The sequence below is a fragment of the Oncorhynchus gorbuscha genome, linkage group LG06, assembly GCF_021184085.1.
Source record: "Oncorhynchus gorbuscha isolate QuinsamMale2020 ecotype Even-year linkage group LG06, OgorEven_v1.0, whole genome shotgun sequence".
NCBI classification, from domain to species: domain Eukaryota; kingdom Metazoa; phylum Chordata; class Actinopteri; order Salmoniformes; family Salmonidae; genus Oncorhynchus; species Oncorhynchus gorbuscha.
In genome coordinates, this window is record NC_060178.1 from 79029344 (window position 1) to 79052841 (window position 23498).

Sequence of the window (23498 nt, forward strand, 5' to 3'; positions counted from 1 at the left end):
GAATGTATGCACACATGACTGTAAGTCGCTTTGGATAAAAGCGTCTGCTAAATGGCATATATTATTATATTATTATTATATTACAAACATTCACTCACAACACCATGGGCCAGTAAAGGTAGTGACTGTAGTGACTTAAAGAAGAGTAAAGTTAAATTCATCAAGATGTTGAGGCCTTATCTGAAATAACGTCTATGTGAATTTCTGTCGGTGTCCATTTTGAAAGAGCTGACGGAATAGGCCTTATTCGTTGCAGCTTATTTGCTTGCTTACACATAGAGCTACAGTAAGTGTTAATGATATAAAACAAACATTAAGAATTTACTGAACATTAATGTAACGTCTGTGTACGGTTCAAATGTTAACTCGTGTTGGCGTTCGTTATTATTGAAGGACAAATCGGTTGTTATCGACTTACACAAATCCACAAGGTGTCAGTAGAAACCACATTTGTTTAAGCAAGTCAGCTATGGTTTAAAAAGTCAGTAAATGAGGTTGAATAAACTGTTTCGTTGCTAGATGATAGCCACAGGTGTAGCTGTGGTAATGAGTCACTCCATGATGCTGAAGGAAAGCTCCGCTGTCAGACAGCTTTATGTAGGCCCTAACAGTTTGTATAGGGCAATGAATGTATTGTTTAGTGTTGTTGTTTTTTAGCTTTGCTGGCATGCATCTTAAACAAATGGTTGAGTTTGCCCCACCAAGATTTACATGCTAAAATCGCCACTGCAGAGCATGAATAATAAATAAAAATGTTCAAATATTGTACAATCCAGAAGTATAAAGCTCTTAGTGATTTACCCAGAAAGACTCACAGCTGTAATTAAATAAAATCACATTTTATTAGTCACATGCTGCCGAATACAACAGGTGTAGGTAGACCTTACAGTGAAATGCTTACTTACGAGCCCCTAACCAACAATGCAGTTTAAAAAAAACATGGATAAGAATAAGAGAAAAGTAACAAGTAATTAAAGAGCAGCAGTAAAATAACAATAGCGAGACTATATAAAGTGGGGTACTGATACAGAGTCAATGTGCGGGCATACCGGTTAGCTGAAGTACTATGTACATGTCGGTAGAGTTTATTAAAGTGACTATGCATAGATGACAAAGGTGATTATTTCATTAACATGTATTGACTCAGGGGTGTGACATTTCTGTATTTAAGTTTCAATAAATTTGCAAAAATGTCTAAAAACACGTTTTCACTTTGTCTTTATACGGTATTGTGTGTAGATAAGTGAGAGAAAAAATCTCTTTAATCAACTTTGAATTCAGGCTGTAACACAAAGTGTGGAATAAGTCCAGGGGTATGAATACTTTCTGAAAGCACTGTAAAGTAGAAACAAAAAGTATGATATACTGTATAGTCAAATGTACTACTATGATGATGATTATTATGTCATTCTGTTAGGTTCTAAATTCTGGTTCAATAACCTATACGGATACCAAAGAAAGCTCAGGCTATAATTTTTCACCTGACTGGGTTATGCAGCTGTAAGAACACATACAAAGTTACAAGCACATGTATTCATAACCTCTGACTAGGCCCCCCCCCCTTTCCCAGCTTGAACCCCCTTCGATGTCTAGAATGAACAATCAGTCTTTATTGCTGGGCAGGTGTTCTTACTCCTCCACACCTTTCACAGATTTTCATATCAGTCTGGAGAGGCCTTGAGTTAGGGAGTACACATTCTTGCAGTCCACTATCAAAAGTAATGTGAGCATTACATTGTGAAAGGCAATTACTTTATACAGAAATGTATTACAATGTGAAACGTGTATTTCTAAATGAAACAATGATTAAGTTTGGTGACAAAGTGACTATGATTTTGTGTGTTGCACTCAGTCAATTGAAAATGTGGTTAAGAGTTTTGAAACAACTGCCTTTTTGTTTTGAGTTGTGTAAATGTACCATATACTTGTGAAAACTGCACCAAAGCGATAAAAACTAATAGTAGATATTGAATATCACTTGACATTTAACATTTAAAAAGAATCCAATGGCAGGTTGTGAGCATGTTGAGAAGTATTTCAGTGTTAGTTTCATTACGTAGGACATTTAATAGTAGATAAGGCTATTGTAAAGCAGTTGGCTACAGTAAAAACAGCACAGTGTTGTATGCCATTTCTGCCCGATGCAACATTGTACAACATCCCCTTTTCTACTTGACTTGTCAACTGATACAGTATCGCCTGTCTCTGTGTGATAAGAGACAGGCAATAATACCCGAGAAACCAGTGTTTGGAGGATATATTGGCATGGTGGTGTTAGGGCTGAGACGAAGTCCACTCATTATCTGAATTCCATTGATACACCGGCTTCTCCAAACACCGGCTTCTCCAAACACACTATTCCATCCTTCCACAATTAGGGCTGTCGCGGTGACATGAAGGCAGTCAAACACCCATTGGTTCATTCTAAATGTTCCGTTACCATGCTGACAATGTTCTTATCCCTTGCTTTCCAGCTAGGCTAACAGAGTCATGCAAACAGTGCAGCCAAAATACCACCAAAGTAGCTGCATTTGTGTTGTTTGTTTTTTCTTCACAATGATACGGCCATAACAATGAGCTAATGATGTGCAATGTTGCCTGCCATGGAACATTTGCTCTCTCGCAACTGTTGAAAGGAGCTAGCCAACTGCACAGCTAACACAATCACTTAAAACTGAAGATGTAAAGACAGCAAACTAGCTGAATTTAATTGAATTTGACCTGTTTTTCTATGGACATTTCTTTGTACACATCCATAACAATGATGCTGATTCAGGATTTTGACTGGCTGAGAAAGGTTGCCTTGCCTGTCTCTCGTCCAAACTCCCGACAAGTTCATTACTATGAGACAGCTAGAGATCGAATTTCAATATTGAAACAATGTTGCAGATGTCAGAGAGACAGAAATGTTTCTATAAATCTCCTCTGTTGAAAACCAAACGCCAGTCTAAAAGAAATGGGAGATAATGTCTATATGCTTTTTAGAGTGGAGCTCAAGTTTATAAATTGCCTTGCTTTGCTGATGAAACAGTGGATTACGCAGTGAGATGGAACAGTGAATATGCATTTCAACGTCATAGCCCAGGTGGTGGTAAGTTGTGCAATAACCTAACGTAGCAGGTTTAAAATAAACGCCTGAAACTAGATCCCCCTACATAACTGTCCTTGACGAGAAAAAAATCTGTTCAAATCAGATTTATTTATATGGCCCCTCTTACATCAGCTGATATCTCAAAGTGCTGTACAGAAACCCAGCCTGAAACCCCAAACAGCAAGCAGTGCAGGTTTAGAAGCACGGTGGCTAGGAAAAACTCCCTAAAAAGGCCGAAACCTAGAGAGGAACCAGGCTATGAGGGGTGGCCAGTTCTCTTCTGGCTGTGCCGGGTGGAGATGATAACAGAACATGGCCAAGATGTTCAAATGTTCATAAATGACCAGCATGGTCAAATAATAGTAATCACAGTGGTTGTCGGGGGTGCAACAGGTCAGCACGGCCAGGTGGACTGGGGATAGCAAGGAGTCATTATGCCAGGCAGTCCTGAGGCATGGTCCTAGGGCTCAGGTCCTCTGAGAGAGAGAAAGAGAGAATTAAAGAGAGCATACTTAAATTCACACAGGACACAGGATAAGACAGGAGTAATACTCCAGATATAACAGACTAACCCTAGCCTCCCGACACATAAACTACTGCAGCATAAATACTGGAGGCGGAGACAGAGGTTCTCTTCTGACTGTTCAACCAATCCAGTATATATGGCGTGTCGCCTTGTTAACGTCCAAAAGTGGAAGTCACAGGCTCTCTTTCCATTTCCCCTGAAAATTGTAACATCCGGTTATTAGGGCATCGGCAGAGACTACTTGTGGAATAGACACTGGCTGGAATGTGGTTTTAACCAACCAATCAGCAACCAGTCTTTCCACTTTGGCATATTGAAACACACTGGCTAATAGAGAATTATGATGTAGTATTTACAGCCACATCGATATATGATTTGGTTTTGCCTTACAACATAAATTGATGTCAGATTGATACATTCATGAGATACACATATAGAAATCTACAGTGTTCAGCAGTTATCAATCTACATACATTAACTAGTGTCGTGTCTTTACTATCATTAAATTGAAGACTTTTCGTTTTTATCAAAGATTCTCTGTAATTAGTATTACGGGATCAACTGATTAATCATGTAACTGTAATTAACTAGGAAGTCGGGGCACCAAGGAAAAATCGGGGCACCAAGGAAAAATATTCAGATTACAAAGTTATCATTTCCTAAAATAACTTTTCAGATATTTTATCTGATCAATTCGTTTTCGAATTAATGAATTATTTACTTTACCTCACATTAGTCTCATTCCAAACGTCGTAAATTGTTGGTTATCTGCACGAACCCAGTCTTCACTATGAGTCATCCATACATCAATTGTCTTAAATCATTTATTTATTACTAACTAAGTAATTCACAGAAATGCATAAACAAACAGTAAATATGGTTACAAGAAATGATAGGAGAATGTGTCCTAGTGGGCTAAACCGGCATGGCGGCTTGTTAGACAAAAGGGGAAGTGGGGGTCGACTAAGAAGTCACTACAGAGTTGATAATTATAACAATTGAAATTGAATTGAAATCCTTTGCACATGAACGCTCACTCATTAGGGAACAATTGCAATCAATATATATATATTTACGCTCAGTGTGTCGTCGGGATCTTTGTTGAAAAGTTTGTTTCTGAATTTTGTACGTCTCTCTCTCTCTGACTTGGTTAGAGGGGATAGTTCAGAGTGACATTCATTCAGTGGTTATAGAATGGATGTTTCGGCGGTTGTCGTTCTTCGCGTTCAATGATACCGAATTCCTAGCTGCAGACTAGTAATTTATATCAAAGACTTGTTCTTATTCTGTCGGTATCGATAGTCTAAGAGTTTAACCACATGGTATGGTTAACCTGTTACTCCTACCCCCTACTTTTCCGAACATTCTGGTAAAAATCGCGCAACATTTCAGCGCCCTGCTGCTCATGCCAGGAATATAGTATATGCATGTGATTATGTGTGGATAGAAAACACTCAGACGTTTATAAAACTGGTTAAATCACGACTGTGACTATAACAGAATGTGCGTTTCATCGAAAAGCGCAGGAAAATCTGATCACTGAAAATGGAAATATATATCCATCCGCCACTTCAACCCATTGATAAAGGCGAACCACAATAAATGGGGCTGAGGTGGCAATACCTACAGCTTCCACACGATGTCAACAGTCTTGTCATTTGCCTAGGCTTTGTTTCTTGGTCAAACGAAGAAGAGACAAGCCATTTGTTCAGGTCTCCGACCGGATATTTTGGTTGAGATTTACCCGGACATCATTTCCAGACGGACAGCTAAAGAATATACATCACCTCGTGATCAATTTGATTGCTTATTAACGTGTACTAATACCTAAAGTTGCATTACAAAAGTATTTCGAAGTGTTTTGTGTAATTTAAAAAAATGACGTTACGTTATAAGACGCTATTTTTTTTGTTTATCACACAGTCTTCATAGATCGATATCTAGGCTATATATGGACCAATTTAATAAAAAAAAGACCCAATAGTGATTATGGGACATCTAGGAGTGCCAACAAAGAAGATGGTCAAAGGTAATGAATGTTTTATATTTTATTTGTGCGGGTTGTGTAGCGACGACTATGCTAATTATTTTGTTTACGTCCCCTGCGGGTCTTTTGGGGTGTTACATGCTATCAGATAATAGCTTCTCATGCTTTCGCCGAAAAGGATTTTAAAAGTCTGACTTGTTGCCTGGATTCACAACGAGTGTAGCTTTAATTCAATACGCTGCATGTGTATTTTAATTAACGTTTGAGTTTTAACTAGTACTATTAGCATTTAGCGTAGCGCATTTGCATTTCCAGATGTCTAGATGGGACGCCTGCGTGTCAGGTAGGAGCAAGAGGTTAAAAGATTCAGCAATGGTCTACAACCTTTGTCCTCTCCTAATGGAGAAAAACATGGTCTGGTGATAATTTCCCAAAGTTGGGTTTTATTCGGAATTGCAGGCTGATCCAACTTTGATGTAGTGTGTGTGGCCTCCACGTGCCTGTATGACCTCCCTACAACGCCTGGGCATGCTCCTGATGAGGTGGCGGATGGTCTCCTGAGGGATCTCCTCCCAGACCTGGACTAAAGCATCCGCCAACTCCTGGACAGTCTGTGGTGCAACGTGGCGTTGGTGGATGGCGCGAGACATGATGTCCCAGATGTGCTCAATTGGATTCAGGTCTGGGGAACGGGCGGGCCAGTCCATAGCAACAATGCCTTCCTCTTGCAGGAACTGCTGACACACTCCAGCCACATGAGGTCTAGCATTGTCTTGCATTAGGAGGAACCCAGGGCCAACCGCACCAGCATATGGTCTCACAAGAGGTCTGAGGATCTCATCACGGTACTTAATGGCAGTCAGGCTACCTCTGGCGAGCACATGGAGGGCTGTGCGGCCACCCAAATAAATTCCACCCCACACCATGACTGACCCACCGCCAAACCGGTCATGCTGGAGGATGTTGCAGGCAGCAGAACGTTCTCCACGGCATTTCCAGACTCTGTCACATGTGCTCAGTGTGAACCTGCTTTCATCTGTGAAGAGCACAGGGCGCCAGTGGCGAATTTGCCAATCTTGGTGTTCTCTGGCAAATGCCAAACGTCCTGCACGGTGTTGGGCTGTAAGCACAACCCCCACCTGTGGACGTTGGGCCCTCATTCCACCCTCATGGAGTCTGTTTCTGACCGTTTGAGCAGACACATGCACATTTGTGGCCTGCTGGAGGTCATTTTGCAGGGCTCTGGCAGTGCTCCTCCTGCTCCTCCTTGCACAAAGGCAGAGGTAGCGGTCCTGCTGCTGGGTTGTTGCCCTCCTACGGCCTCCTCCATGTCTCCTGATGTACTGGCCTGTCTCCTGGTAACGCATCCATGCTCTGGACACTACGCTGACAGACACAGCAAACCTTCTTGCCACAGCTCGCATTGATGTGCCATCCTGGATGAGCTGCACTACCTGAGCCACTTGTGTGGGTTGTAGACTCCGTCTCATGCTACCACTAGAGTGAAAGCACCGCTAGCATTCAAAAGTGACCAAAACATCAGCCAGGAAGCATAGGAACTGAGAAGTGGTCTGTGCTTATCACCTGCAGAACCACTCCTTTATTGGGGGTCTTGCTAATTGCCTATAATTTCCACCTGTTGTCTATTCCATTTGCACAACAGCATGTGAAATGTATTGTCAATCAGTGTTGCTTCCTAAGTGGACAGTTTGATTTCACAGAAGTGTGATTGACTTGGAGTTACATTGTGTTGTTTAAGTGTTCCCTTTATTTGAACAATGGATTATGTGGTCATGTGGCAGGGTCTTCTCAGGAATTTACGACCTCTCTCTGACCACAGCAGCCTAGTTGAAGGAGGCAAGGGGGAGGCAGGGAGCGGGGGATGGGGCTTGCTATACCCAAAGAGGGCAATGCCATGACACCCCCCCCCCCTGGTGGTTTGGATCTTGTTTGTCCTGCAAGTTACAAATCAACATAAAATCATGAACACATGATGTCCTGTTTGTAGATCATTGTTGCAGTCCCCTCTGGTGGTTGAACTTGGTAGGCTTCTCTGAAAGCGGAGCAGTCCACCACAAGGATGGCAGTTGATGCCCGGTTGGTGATCGCCATTGCGGTCCCTTCTAGTGATGTACCTTGGTCGGTTCCCTGGGAGCTGCAAAGTACCCCAGGGAGGGCCAGGGGATGTCCTGGTTGGTGATTGCCGTTGTGGTCCCACCCCCCCCAACCCCCTCTGGTGGTTTACCTTGGTAGGCTCCCTGACAGCGGGGCATGCCGCCACAAGGATGGGCCGTGGATGTCTGGATTTGGGGTCGCCGTTCCGGACCCGTCATCTGGTCTGACTGGAAGATCTGGACCCGTCATCTGGTCAGACTGGAAGATCTGGGAGGTAACTTAGGCAGATGTTAACAACGCACGCACACACACTCATGAAATATATATAATTACATTCATTCCCCAATGAGTGGCGTTGTGGCACTAAGTAATGGTTGTATGGGAACTTTGTTTATGGCTCTATCACTTCCTAAGTGTCAAAGGAACTGAACTGAAAAGGAATGAAAGCATAAACAAAAGATATACAAAATATAGTTCTCACACAAAAATAATCGAATTGGACTGTTCTGGTAAAATTAATATCATGGCATTGTCTCTAATGCCATATCTAGGGTTTTCCTACTTGGTGTGTTGCTTAGGAACTATCCTAAGTTGATCAGTTTACGGCTGTAGGGCACTAGTTTTGGGCAGTCTACCGGGATGACCTATGGACTTCTGGGAAGAAAACTGGTGAGTGCTGTAGAGTCAAAGGCCTAGAAGTAAATGTTCAACTTTACTAAGGCTGGTATTTTGCTTGGACCCTTAAGTGATCCTTGCATAAATCCTAATATGATGTTCCGTTGTGCATGTGCGTTTATGCTTACACAAGCGCGCCTTTCAAGAGAAGAAAACCAAGAATCCTGGCAGATTACAACTGGTCCAGAATGAGTCTGACGTAGTAAGGTCATTTTCAGGTCAATACCTGGAGGTTAGTCAGAATTGGTGTCAAGGGAGTCTGTAGTAGTTTTTACTACAAGTCATAGCTATGTTATCCACAGAGGAGCTAACCTCACGACGGAAGTACTCTTTAAGTATTGGATCAGTCGTACGTGTTGTGATTGTGGTTAATGATTCTAATAATTTTCCTCCTGAATGGAGGATACTATTTATTAGTGACATGTGTGTTAACCATTGGAAGAGTGCACTGGAGATTCCCTTCCACGTGTTGCACTCTGAGTGACTCCAATGTCATTATTGTCAAGGGTAATTTGATTGGTTAGGTCTCTAACCTTCTTACTGATTGTAGCTAGACTGACTGTCGCTGGTATTGGTACTGGTTCTCAAAGGAACCAGTTATCCTAGCGATTTATTATAAAATATAATACTACCGGAGCACATGATTGGAGCATTAGTAAAATTGTATTGTTGTATTGTAGTTGAACCTACACAAGGCAAGGAATGATTATTGTTGCCATTTGGTTTGGAGGTGGACAAGTCCACTGGACTTCCTTTACGACCAGTGTGGTACACCTCAGTACTATCTTAGATGTGTTCTAAGATAATCCCTGTCTAGGGGCATGTCTGCTCCTAACTGTTCTCATAGGGGAGTTTACAACTGGATTTGATTTATGCTCTGGCGGCCTCATACGGTGTTGTCCCCCCACGGCCTCGATGAGGCTCATCATGGGTCTGGGCTACTATTCCCCCCCTTTGTGTCTCGGGACCCCCCACCAGCGGGTTTTTTGGTGTCCGAGGCGCAAACGAAAAGTTTGGACCCTATGAACGAGTTGTCAGTGGCCGCGTTATGAGAATGGCTGTGACCTTTCAACCAAATCTCCTGGTGTTTGTGTTTCAAAACACTCAGTGGCTGTCGAAGCATGTTAATCACCACCGTGTCCGCTGTGGCAACCTGCGAACTTACACAAGGATATCGGTCTGTGATATTGCAAAGTGTTTCACCAGTGGGAGTCATCGGGTCAGTTGCTGGACTGACGCCATTAGTATCATTGTAAGGGGTGACAGTCCCCAACAAAGCGGAAGGTGTATCATCGGAAGCAGAGTTTTCTCTGCACATCAATGTTTTTCTTGCTGAGACGGCCGCAATGCTTGCGGAAGTATCCGAAGGGCAAGAGGAGTTCATCTCAACTACCGTATTGCACGACTGCAAGGAGGAGGGAAGTTGTGTATTCACAGAGACAGCTGGCTCGAAATCATGAAAAGAATGGTCAATCAGGTTGGCTGATGGAATGTGTCGAGATAATAATATTTCCTTGGATCGGATTCTTCCCCAAGAGGTTTCTGAACGTCTTTTTCCCAAGGGGTGCTTTCGACAGATACCCCTCGTGAATGACTGCATTGCAGCTAGCGTTAGGGGAAGACAGTGTGGTCGGTGGAGAAGGTACTGTGGCCTGTGACCATAGCTGGTTGGTTTTCCAATCCATCAATGGCAGTAACCGATCCATCAAGTCTGCTCCAAGTAGCAGGGTTACAGTTTCGAGGCTGGTAACATACACAGGGTGAACGAGCTATATGTCCTTGAAGTGTAGTTTCAGCATGACTCTCAATGTGAGAGACGAGGTAGTCTGAGTGAACCCTCGAAGTGTGGGGTCACATCGTTCCATTTTTAACCAGTTGGCTTCAAAGCCCTTTTGAGATCGTCAAACAATGTTTGAGAGATGAGTGATATTGTCGCACCCGAATCAATTAGCGCATGAAAAGTTAAGCAGCCCTCCAGGACTGTTTCCAGATATGGCCTTTTAGATTTGTGGTTAGTGGACATATTCCCCACAAAGTGGAGTGGTCGTTCGCAACGACGTGATGTGCCATTGCTGTTCATGGTGGAAGCAGATTGACATTTCCGATTTTGAGTGGGCTTGGCTTTAACGAAGCGTTTGACCTTTTTCTTCGCAACTTCTGTATCAGAGTCTATAGACAAAGCCCGGGGGCTTGTTTCTTGATCAAGCGGGCCCTGGTCTTGAATGAGAGCGGGAGAAATTTGAACTTTAACGTCCTTCAATTGGGTGTTAATTCCTGCGGACCTGGTGTCCGGTAATTCCTCGTCTTGTCCTTGTGACTTATCTTCTACCCTTTTCTCAAATTGTTCTCGCTTTAGTTCTTCCCGTAGTGGAACTTCTGGAGAACATTGATCTACGTTTTGATCATCCTTCAACCCTTTGTTACCCTTGTGCTCTGACACTTTTTGTGGGCTGGGTGCAGGAACGTAGTGAACAGGTCGATTGTAGCGGTAGTCATTTTGATGGCGACGTACTTTACAGTTATTTTGACCACAGAGGTTATTGGAATCATGGTTTTGTGGTAGAAACCGTTGTTGTGCGTCATCTCTCAACGCTACAATACCTGAAAATGCACCCTCTAACTGGGGTGAGTGCTCCTGGTCAAACTTCAACACCGAGTGGTCAGGGCTCTTAGCGTTGTGAACTTTTGATGCCTCAAAAGCTGCGCTTGCAAGCTCTCTGAGTTGTAAGATAGGCAAGCCAACGTGGGCGGCAGGGTCCAAGTAGGTAATGAAGGTAGGATACATGTTCGTCAGGAACATTTGTTAAAAAGGTAACAGGTCTTCCAAGCCTGTTTCAGTGAGTAGGCCAAAGTAAGCGGAACGAAGCCTATGATAGTAAGCTTGTGGGTGTTCTTTCTGAGCTTGTTTGACGGTGTTAGCCAGTGAGCTATCGTGATTGCGAGTCGCAGAACCACTGAATTCTAATTTCAAAGCTGTGGCAAGTTTAGCGTAGTCATTTAGCACGTGTTGCTGTTGTAAAGGAATGAACCTTGTCAAGTGTCTATTTGACGTTCGCTTCAACAGGTAAACCCTGTCAGAACACGTAGCATTCGGGTAGCCATCCAACGCGTCCTCTATGTCAGCTAGGAACGTCTCAGTATCGTTTGGCTAACCCGGAACGGGGTCAAAGGAGGGGAAATTCTTGATGAGTTTGTCAATGTATTCCACGCCAAGCGGGAGGAGAGGGTTGGCTTCATCCTGTGGAGAGATTGGGGCCAAGAGGAGAAGCCAAGCCTTGTTGTTGTTGGCCAAGAGGCGCAATATTACTCAGTGCCGAATGGCCAAGAGGAGAAGACTGAGGGACACATGAGGGAGGCAAGGTCTGAAACCTATCGTCTTTACTCCTGTGTGTACAGGGCTCTGGTTGCTTGGATTGGTAGTCACACTGTAGAGCGTGACCATTCTGGACTTCCTCCAGATGGTACCTAAGGGTGGTATTCTGCTGTGTTGCAGAGTCCACTTGAGCTCTTAGAGTACTGATTTTGGACACGTGAGTGTCACACTTGCTCCTTTCGGTCTCAAACTTATCTGTCATGGTTTGCAGATAGAGGTCTTGAGTAGGGAGCGAGAGATTTAGTGATAAGATTTCCTCCGCTTGCTTAGAAATCAATATTTCCACCTTCATCACCTGAGTTCTCTCATCATTCATTCGGTCAGCGACTTCAATGAGTTCTGCTGATTTGTCATCCAACTTTGTCATTGTATTCATTAACTGATCGTCTTTGGTCTGCAGCGTTTTGAGTAATGTTCAACAAAACTGCATGTTATCAAGTTGAGCGCTCCTGTTTATAGATAACTCTTCAGATTTATCTAGTTTGGCGTGAACATCATCGTATTTAGTTTTGGCTAAATCGAGTTGTTCCTGTAGAAGACTATTTTGTTCCTGTAGAATACGATTTTGTTGAAGAGCTTGTGCTTGTTCATCGTCATACGTTTTTACAATTACATTTAATTGTTCAGTTTTCAAGTGCAGTTCCATAGCTAGCATAATTTATCAATTTTCTGCATTTGTCATTGGTTTCCCGGTTCTCTCCACCTGTCCCTTTATGTCTACCATTACCTGCTCGTGCTTCAGCTGTGCACTGCAGTATTGGACAGATGGCAATCTCGGGTGGCAAGACATCAGGACTAGACTGGAGAGAACCTTTACGAGGCCTGCGACCAATGGTTGATTTTGGAAAGCGTTGTTGTCTACTTTTCCACTAATGGCATAATTAGGGTTGGTATCGCTGCTGAGGTCAGAGATCAATCCATTTGCGGGTGGAAGTTCACTAATTATCGGGCAAGTGGGGACTACCCCCTCTGATAGCTTGCAAATTATTAGCACATTTTGAAAACAAAAAATGTTTTCCCTAAATTTCCAAAGTTTGGTTTTGGAATAGCTGCAAAGACGATTTGAATCTATTTATAGACGTTAATGAACCATCAGTACTGGACAGTACTGTGGAAGTTGGACGTGAATGAATTTGCAAAAGCAAATTGAATTAATCAATGATAAGGATTAAATCATACCTGGATAGGCTATCTGGGAATTAAACTTTAAATTAACCTGGGAAGTTGGTTCAATTTAGAAAGGTATGTTCGAAAATGTAAATTGAATGAGACGATAATACCCAAGCAATTTGGAACAAATGTTAGGTACATTTACCACTATGGTACACTTTCCCCTCAGGCTAAAGCCATATGGGATTCCCACTGGAGCCGGGACTGATTGATTGTGCTTTGCAGAAGCATATTTTTCTGATTGATCAAATTTTATGAATAATCAAACCTGAATAGGCTATCTAGAAATTAAACTTTAAATTCCCCTGGGAAGTTGGTTCATCTAGGATACTATTGCAAATTTTAAGGTGTCTCATTTAATTGGAAGAACCTAGAAAGGTATGTCCAACAATTTAAATAAATAAATTGAATGAGACCCATGCAATTGAGATTGCTGGATTATTTTAACGTGATCCAAACGTTCCAACACTTCTTTTAAGAGATGTACTTGCAATTATTCACCACCAGTGTGCTGAATGCTGAAATCAAAGGACGGGACTTCCGTCGCGCAAGGTGGAGGAATTTAAACATTAAGGACAAGTACAATTACCACGATCCATTGTGAATCTACTGTCCGGTCTGTATTTCTTTTAAACCTGCTACGGAAGAGAGAAGAATGCGCGATCGTGAGGTGATAGAGAGCAGCTGTTGCTTCAAAAAGTATCTCTACCTGAAAATACAGTATCTAAGTGATTGATAGTTGGTATTCAGTAGTCATAAAAGTATGCCTTATTTTGAAGAACTACAACATTTTGTCAGACAGCAAAAGCAGCAGCTCTGTAGAGGTGAGATTACTTGGAATTAAATAATAAAGTAATTAAATAAAACAAATGTAATATGCACAACAACTGAAATATCTTATTGATGTAATGTTAATAGATGATGATAAGCAGTAATGGGCATCACTACCATCATGGGACTTGTATTGTTTTATTCTGTGTTGTTACAGCCTTCAACCCTCATAATGCAAAGTGCATTTAATGTTTAAATTATCAAAACTAAAATTGAAAAACCGTGATTATTTTGTAAATAATTGAACCGAAACTGACCAAATAAACACTAATCGCTCAGCACTAGTGGATGAGAAACAATGGACCGGAGCCAAATTAGATTAATAGTTTCTGCAAATGTAGATTTTTGTCAATATATTGTTGCTGGATTTACTATAGCAATTAGGGCACTAGTATCTTTATAAACGGATGTTTGACACTCATATCATCTTTCATTGTAGGACACAATGGACTGGTAGCGGTAAGTGGATATTTGCTTATCCAAATATATCCATCTCCATGAATGTGTGACATATCTAACTTAATTTACGTGTGTGTGTCTACATGCATTATGTTAATAGTTGTGAGTGTGTGTGTGTGTGTGTGTATTCACAGGCAGCCTATCTGCAGAAGGGTGGGCTGAAGACAGCAGTTCTGGAACGCAGACATGTTCTGGGAGGGGCGGCAGTGTCGGAGGAAATCATTCCAGGTGAGGTTCACTCTCTGGTGACAGACTCCTGCTACAGAGGGTCCCTCTGGAGGTCATGGTGGTGCAGCAGGGTGTTCAGTAGAGTCAACACAGACACTAAAAGAGTAGAAAACCTGCTCTCACATAAAAAATGTGTGTTCTTATTGTAGAATCTCAAGTTGTTTACTATGTAGTTAATGTGTTTCCTTTTCATTTCTGTATGTCTGTCTGCAGGTTTCCATTTCTCCCGGTGTTCCTATCTCCTCAGCCTGCTCAGACCACACATCTTCAAAGACCTGGAGCTCAAGGTGAACAACCAGCCATCATACTTGATATATCAGTGATCTTCTGCAGGCTTTTGAAAGAATGAACTGATCATTATGTCTTTGAATGTTTAAATCAATCAGGTGTGTTACAGTGGCTATCACAAGTATTCACTCCCCTTTCATCACGTTGTATTGTGTTACAAAGTGGGATTAAATTCATTTAATTGTCGTTTTGTGTCAACGATCTACACAAAATACTCTGTAATGTCAAAGTGGAAGATGAATGAAAAATAAAACAGTAATATATCTTTATTAGATAAGTATTCACCCCCCCTGAGTCAGTACATGTTAGAAACACGTTTGGCAGGGATTACATCTGTGAGTCTTATTAAGTTAGTCTCTAAGCGCTTTGCACACATGGATTCTGCAATATTTGCCCATTATTATTTAAAACATTCTCAAAGTTCTGTCAAGGTGTTTGGGATCATGGCTATACAGCAAGTCTTGTCATAGACGTTCAAGCTGATTTAAGTCAAAACTGTAACTAGGCCACTCGGGAACATTCCCTGTCTCCTTGGTAAACAACTCCAGTATAGATTTGGCCTTATTTTTTAGGTTATTGTCCTGCTGAAAGGTCTGATGTAAAGCAGACCGAAGCACATTTTCCTCAAGGATTTTGCCTGTGCTTAGCTCCATCCCATTTCTCTTTATCCTAAAAAACTCCCCAGTCTTTGCCGATGTCAAGCATACCCATACAATGATAATATAATAATAATGATGCAGCCACCACCATGCTATTCTGTGTATTTTATTATTTTTTCTCTGTCATTTAGGTGATTCTTGTGGAGTCACTACAATGTTGTTGATCCATCCCCAGTTTTCTCCCAACACAGCCATTGAACTCTGTAGCTGTTTAAATCACCACCATCCCTGAGCAGTTTCCTTCCTGTCCTGCAGTCCAGAAGGCCAACTGTATCTTTGATGTGACTGGGTGGTTTAATACATCATCCACAGCATACTTATTAACTTGACCTTGCTTAAAGAGATATTCAAAGTCTGATTATTTTTATTGTTACCCCATCTACCAATCACTGCCCTTCTTTATCAGGCTTTCGAAAAGCTCCCTGGCTTTGTAGTTGAATCTGTGCTTGAAATTCAATACTTGACTGAGGGAACTTACAGATTTAGTACAGTTGAAGTCGGAAGTGTACATACACTTAGGTTGGAGTCATGAAAACTAATTTTTCAACCATTCCACACATTTCTTCCACACAAAACTATAGTTTTGGCAAGTCGGTTAGGACATCTACTTTGACGCAAGTCATTTTTCCAACAATTGTTTACAGACAGGGACCACGCAGCCGTCTTACCTCTCAGGAACGAGGTGCGTTCTGTCGCCTAGAGATGAACGTACTTTGGTGGGAAACGTGCAAATCAATCCCAGCTGGAGGAAACAGGTACAAAAGTATCTAAAGTAAAATGAGTCCTATATCGGCCGCTCAGCAAGGAAGAAGCCTCTGCTCCAAAAAAGCCATAAAAAAGCCAGACCACGGTTTGCAACTGCACATGGGGAAAAAGATTGTACTTTTTGGGAAAATGTCCTGTGGTCTGATGAAACAAAAATAGAACTGTTTGGTCATAATGACCATCATTATGTTTGGAGGAAAAGGGGGTGGCTTGCAAGCCAAAGAACACCATCCCAACCATGAAGCACAGGGGTGGCAGCATCATGTTGTGGGGGTGCTTTGCTGCAGGAGGGACTGGTGGACTTCTAACCTAAGACAGGGAAATTTTACTCTGATTAAATGTCAGGAATTGTGAAAAACTGAGTTTAATTGTATTTGGCTAAGGTGTATGTAAATTACCGACTTCAACTGTATGTATGGGGGACTTATTATGTACCTTATTATGCAATTTTGTTAAACCAGATTTTACTCCTGAACTAATTTAGGCTTGACTAAAAAAATACTTATGCAACAACTATATTTTAGTTATATAATTTGTAAAAAGAATTTTCTTTTCACTTTGACATTATCGAGAATTTTGTGTTGATAATTAACAACAAAAATGACAATTAAATCTATGTATTTCAAACAAAATGTAAATCCAAGGGGGGTGAATACTTATGATACCCACTGTATGTGTGTATGTGTTCAGAAACATGGACTGAAGTTGTACATGCGGGACCCCCATGCCTTCACCCCAATGTTGGAGGGGGGGGTAGGGGGTCTCCCCCCTCGGTCTCTACTGCTGGGCTCAGACCTGGCCATGAACCAGAGGGAGATCGGCAAGTTCTCTGAGACAGACGCCAAGGTGGGTAGCAATATAAGTTAGACAGCTTACTGTACAGATGCTGTTTATTGTAGATGTTAGCTCACTTAGCTCTATTAGCTAGTAGTCAGTAGGCTACAGTAAAAGGAGGAAATGGAGGGGAGTAGTGAATGTTTCCCCCTCTCCTTGTTATGTAATTAACAGTAACTATTTCTGTGCCTCTCCCTTTCCCTCTCCCACTCTCCCACTTTGCCCCCCCCCCCAGGCGTACCCAGAGTTTATAACCCACCTGGATAAGTTAGCGGTGGCCATCCACCCCCTCCTCGACTCGCCCCCAGTAGACATCGCGGGGTTAACCGGGGGGGCCCTGAGGAGGAGGATGGCAGCACTGAGGAGTGCCTTGCCCCTTGTCCAATGTGGTACTAAGTTGTTTTCCTACATGTTTGTAGGGTGAATAAACACAGCTGAAATGTTAAATAATGACTATTATTTATAATACAATACATCTGTTTTTATTTTTCAATATATTGCATAATAATACTCACCTTTTCTGTTGTGTGTTTACAGGCTTTAAACTGGGCAAGAACATTCCAGACTTCTATGAGATCATGACTGCACCAATAATGAAGGTTTATAGACCACCTATATCACTTTGTTTCCTTCACTTATCATCGCTTCCATTTAGACTGTGATTAGTAGAATGATGTGAGTTGGCCTACTCACACTCTCCAGTACCACCCTCTTGCTTAACAGGCATGGTGTCCATTCAGACTGAATTTCTCCTCTGTAACTCCTGTGTCCCCTTTCAGTATATACTATGGGGAGTAAACAACCAATCATATTCACCTGAAGTAAACTAAAATCACTCCCAATGGGCCAATGGATGCAGAGTTTGCCCTCGGAAGCTCAGCCATCCTGGCTATAATACCAGGGGTCGCATTAATTTCCTAGATGCTCAGCTCTTTAGCTCACCTGAAGGAAGAATGTGCAATGCAATTGGCAAACTTTTCAGGTGTCGATCCAGCAGGACAGCTCCTCTCAGACCCTGAAGTATTACGACAGCTCCTCTGGTGCTTTGTTGTGCCAGCCCTGTGTGATGAAGGTCACCAGTTTGGAGAGAGTGGGGTCGTCTGCTGATGCCTTCTGGAGCTCCTGCAGTGTTGGAGTGGAGTGGAGAAATCCCCTCGGCAGAGAGGTGAAATCACACAAAGTCAATGGCAGGGGTGGAGAAGAAACCCTTTTCTCCATTGAGAGTGAGGTTGTGTTTCTGCCAGTGCAGTGAACACACTGTGTAGGTGCTCATCATGGACCCTGATGGTAGGCCTGTGAACAGAGATATCATCGTGGTAGATGGCCACCCCGGGATCCCTGCGAAGAAAGACATCAAGATCTTTTGGAAGCAGCTGGGGACCGAGCTGAATCCAAATGCCATGCGCTTGTAGCGGAAGACCCCGAAGTGGGTGATGAACGCTATGAGGTTGTGGCTGCTTCGGTGTAGCAACACCTGTAGGTATCCCTGGAGCTGTAGAACAGGGCAGTGAACTCTTCTGCAGGGTGTATTTGTCTGGGAGGATGGTACTATTTGCTGCTCTAAGGTCCACACAGGTGTAATGATCTCTTTTTTACTACCACCAAGTTTGCGATCCAGGGGGATGCATCAATAGCCTCGATGATGTCTTGCTCTAGCTGGCACCGGAGCTCGGCATTGATATCTGCATGCAGGGCCAGTGGGACACAGCGTAGAGGTTGTATGACGGGGGTCTCTCCACTTGAGGGTGGGGCGACGGCGTGTATAGGATCTGAGCAGAGTGGTCTGTGTCAGTGAGAGCAAGAGGCTGGAGAGGGGAGGCTAGCTTCGCAGCAGATCCTGCAGTGGACTCCGCTTGGAAAGATAACTGGAGTGCCTTTGCCAGTGACAAATCATCAGGTTCAAGTAACAGTCTTTCACGTACTTTCTTGTTGTTTGTATGCTCGATTAGTTGGTCATGTACCATTTCCTCCTGCAGTGCCCCAAATTTACACGAGCTAGCTAAGCCCCGTAGATTTGCCACACACTGGTGTACAGACTCACCAGGCAGCTGATGGTGCCGTCGGAACTGAAACCGATGGAGACGGGCACTTTGGGGTGTAGAGAAGTGTGTCTCCTAGAGAGCCACAGCATCAGCATAACCAAGTGTCCCGAACACATGCTGTCCCTATGCGCCTTGGCAGTGTAGCACCAGTGCTTTTAGCCAAGCGTCACTCACGTCTTGTAAGCCCAGTGCAGTAATGTATGTTTCAAAAGATGGAATCCATTGAGTCCATGGAACCCGGGGCTCACCAGGCATAGCGAGGAAGGGAGAGAGTGGTGGTAGGGAAACCTTCAGCCATCTTAGTAGCCAAAGGTTTGAAGGTTAGAAACAACCACAGGTGTTAGAGCTAACTGTACTTGTTTAATCATAACGTCAACTGGACAATACAGAACGTGGGGTGTAACATAACCCTAGGGTCAACCACTGTAACAATAACATCTTGCATGACTGTTCTACTGTACAGTCATAACAATTATCACTTGGGAATTATGTATTATCACGTGAGTGATGCCCAGCTTGTGCAGTAAGGCAAGAAACAGCGCATGCCTTTTTTGGGGGCGATTTTTATTTCAAAGCATAGTCACACATCATGTAGCCTAGCCCATAGACCTATATACAGTGGGGCAAAACAGTATTTAGTCAGCCACCAATTGTGCAAGTTCTCCCACTTAAAAAGATGAGAGAGGCCTGTAATTTTCATCATAGGTACACTTCAACTATGACAGAGAAAATGAGAAATAAAATGCAGAAGATCACATTGTAGGATTTTTTATGAATTTATTTGCAAATTATGGTGGAAAATAAGTATTTGGTGACCTACAAACAAGCAAGATTTCTGGCTCTCATAGACCTGTAACTTCTCCTTTAAGAGGCTCCTCTGTCCTCCACTCGTTACCTGTATTAATGGCACCTGTTTGAACTTGTTATCAGTATAAAAGACACCTGTCCACAACCTCAAACAGTCACACTCCAAACTCCACTATGGCCAAGACCAAAGAGCTGTCAAAGGACACCAGAAACAAAATTGTAGACCTGCACCAGGCTAGGAAGACTAAATCTGCAATAGGTAAGCAGCTTGGTTTGAAGAAATCAACTGTGGGAGCAATTATTAGGAAATGGAAGACATACAAGACCACTGATAATCTCCCTCGATCTGGGGCTCCACGCAAGATCTCACCCTGTGGGGTCAAAATGATCACAAGAACGGTGAGCAAAAATCCCAGAACCACACGGGGGGACCTAGTGAATGACCTGCAGAGAGCTGGGACCAAAGTAACAAAGCCTACCATCAGTAACACACTACGCCGCCAGGGACTCAAATCCTGCAGTGCCAGACGTGTCTCCCTGCTTAAGCCAGTACATGTCCAGGCCCGTCTGAAGTTTGCTAGAGAGCATTTGGATGATCCAGAAGAAGATTGGGAGAATGTCATATGGTCAGATGAAACCAAAATATAACTTTTTGGTAAAAACTCAACTCGTCGTGTTTGGAGGACAAAGAATGCAGAGTTGCATCCAAAGAACAGAACCGTGTGGTTCTGGGATTTTTGCTCACCGTTCTTGTGATCATTTGAAAAATGACAGGCCTCTCTCATCTTTTTAAGTGGGAGTACTTGCACAATTGGTGGCTGACTAAATACTTTTTACCCCACTGTATACTGAGTGACTGACTGAAAGGGAGTATACATTTATGAGTATAACTACTGTTCCCTAAAGGAGGGAACAAGGTATAACATATTTTGGGCCGCACCATCAGATGATTTGAGCTCGCTGAAGAGCAGTACTGAATTGAGAAAATGAATGCGAGCCCCGGTATCATAGCTAGGAAGGCGGGCTTCCGAGGGCACGCTCGGTCCCATTGGACCGTTGGGTGTGATTTCAGTTTTCTTCCTGTGAATATGATTGGCTCACCCATAGTATGTTATACCTAGTTCCCTCCTTCAGGGATCAGTAGTTATATTAATAACTGTACATTCTACTCTATTTCTCAGACCCTAAACCAATGGTTTGAGTCAGAGCTGTCTATATATATGTGTGTGTGTGTGTGTGTGTGTGTGTGTGTGTGTGTGTGTGTGTGTGTGTGTGTGTGTGTGTGTGTGTGTGTGTGTGTGTGTGTGTGTGTGTGTGTGTGTGTGTGTGTGTGTGTGTGTGTGTGTGTGTGTGTGTGTGTGTGTGTGTGTGTGTGTGTGTGTGTGAGTTGGAGTCATTAAAACTCATTTTTCAACCACTCCACAAATTTCTTAGTTTTCGCAAGTCAGTTAGGACATCTACTTTGTGCATGACACAAGTCATTTTTCCAACAATTGTTTACAGACAGATTATTTCAGTAGGTCAGAAGTTTACATACACTAAGTTGACTGTGCCTTTAAACAGCTTGGAAAATTCCATACAATTTTGTCATGGCTTTAGAAGCTTCTGATAGGCTAATTGACAACATTTGAGTCAATTGGAGGTGTACCTGTGGATGTATTTTTAAGGCCTACCGTCAAACTAAGTGCCTCTTTGCTTGACATCATGGGAAAATCAAAAGAAATCAGCCAAGATTCGCATTCTGTCTCCTAGAGCTGAATGTACTTTGGTGTGAAACGTGCAAATCAATCCCAGAACAACAGCAAAGGACCTTGTGAAGATGCTGGAGGATACAGGTACAAAAGTATCTATATCCACAGTAAAATGAGTCCTATATCGACATAACATGAAATGCCGCTCAGCAAGAAAAAGCCACTGCCCCAAAAACGCCATAAAAAATCCAGACTAGGGTTTGCAAATGCACAATGGGACAAAGATCATACTTTTTGGAGGAATGTCCTCTGATCTGATGAAACAAAAATAGAACTGTTTGGCCGTAATGACCATCGTTATGTTTGGAGGAAAAAGAGGGAATCTTGCAAGCCGAAGAACACCATCCCAACCGTGAAGAACGGGGGTGGCAGAATCATGTTGTGGGGGTTCTTTGCTGCAGGAGGGACTGGTGCCCTTCACAAAATAGATGGCATCATGAGGTAGGAAAATTATGTGGATATTGAAGCAACATCTCAAAACATCAGTCAGAAGTTAAAGCTTGGTCGCAAATGGGTCTTCCAAATGGACAATAACCCCAAGCATACTTCCAAAGTTGTGGAAATGGCTTAAGGACAACAAAGTCAAGGCATTGGAGTTTGTATTGGAGTCAAGGTATTGGAATCCTATAGAAAATCTATGGGCAGAACTGAAAAAGCGTGTGCGACCAAGGAGGCCTGCAAACCTGACTCTGTTACACCAGCTCTGTCAGCAGGAATGGGACGAAATTCACCCAACTTATTGTGAGAAGCTTGTGGAAGGCTACCTGAAACATTTGAAATAAATAAAAGCTGAAATAAATCATTCTCTCTACTATTACTCTGACATTTCACATTCATAATCTTAACCTTATCCTGACCTAAAATGGCAGTGTAGCCTAGTGGTTAGAGTGTTGGACTAGTAACTGAAAGGTTGCAAGTTCAAATCCTTGAGCTGACAAGGTACAAATCTGTCATTTTGCCCCTGTTCCTAGGCCGTCATTGAAAATAAGATTTTTTTCTTAACTGACTTGCCTGGTTAAATAAATGTAAAATAAAATAAGACAGGGAATTTTTACTCAGATTAAATGTCAGGAATTATGAAAAACTGAGTTTAAATGTATTTGGCTAAGGTGTATGTAAACTTCAGAGTTCAACTGTATGTATGTGTATATATATATATATATATATATATATATATATATATATATATATATATTTTGCTACAATATTGAATAAGAATATTGGCGTTGCTGTCTAACCTTTCCTCATCTGATTCTGCTTGCGTCCATGTTGTAAATCTTTACAGCGTCTTCTGTGCCTTGCTGAATATCTATACCATTTATTTTTAATTTTCAGATCCTGAACCGTTGGTTTGAATCTGAGCCTCTTAAAGCCACACTGGCTACAGATGCTGTGATAGGAGCTATGACCAGCCCTAACAGCCCTGGCAGTGGGTGAGACACACACACATACACACCACACACACCCCTCTCAGAATTAAATAGAACGTTATATTGTATATATGTTTTGGACAATAATGTTTTCCCCTTTGTATCTCCCATCCGCAGGTATGTCCTCCTTCATCATGTGATGGGGGAGCTGGAGAAGGAGAAGGGAGCGTGGGGTTATGTGGAGGGGGGCATGGGAGGGGTGTCCAAGGCCATTGCTAGCTCTGCCCGCTCCCACGGAGCGGACATCTTTACTGAACAGGTCAGCTGGCTGGATCGGCACGGCTTTCACATTCGTTCTATTCCATAGTGTTTTTCAGTTAATGTTAAACTGTAATGGTCCAGCTGACTATAATCCAGTGAATAAACATACACACAGCCATATAGGGCAGATTTAATTTCCCCGGGAGTGGTTATCTAGTAGTTCCCTAGTTGGTAACTCAACCTTTTGAATTTAACAGCTAATTATA

General features: G+C 42.6%; 1 protein-coding gene across 1 annotated transcript in view; it reads left to right on the top strand.

Moving 5' to 3' along the window:
* pyroxd2 (pyridine nucleotide-disulphide oxidoreductase domain 2) overlaps window positions 1-23498 on the top strand; it is a 39643-nt gene that overhangs the window by 6233 nt on the left and 9912 nt on the right. The window contains exons 2-9 of the mRNA XM_046354200.1: window positions 14208-14227; window positions 14362-14455; window positions 14669-14742; window positions 16858-17013; window positions 17237-17390; window positions 17539-17600; window positions 22937-23034; window positions 23149-23290. Coding sequence (XP_046210156.1) covers window positions 14208-14227; window positions 14362-14455; window positions 14669-14742; window positions 16858-17013; window positions 17237-17390; window positions 17539-17600; window positions 22937-23034; window positions 23149-23290 — 800 coding nt within the window. The remainder of the gene's footprint in view (window positions 1-14207; window positions 14228-14361; window positions 14456-14668; window positions 14743-16857; window positions 17014-17236; window positions 17391-17538; window positions 17601-22936; window positions 23035-23148; window positions 23291-23498) is intronic.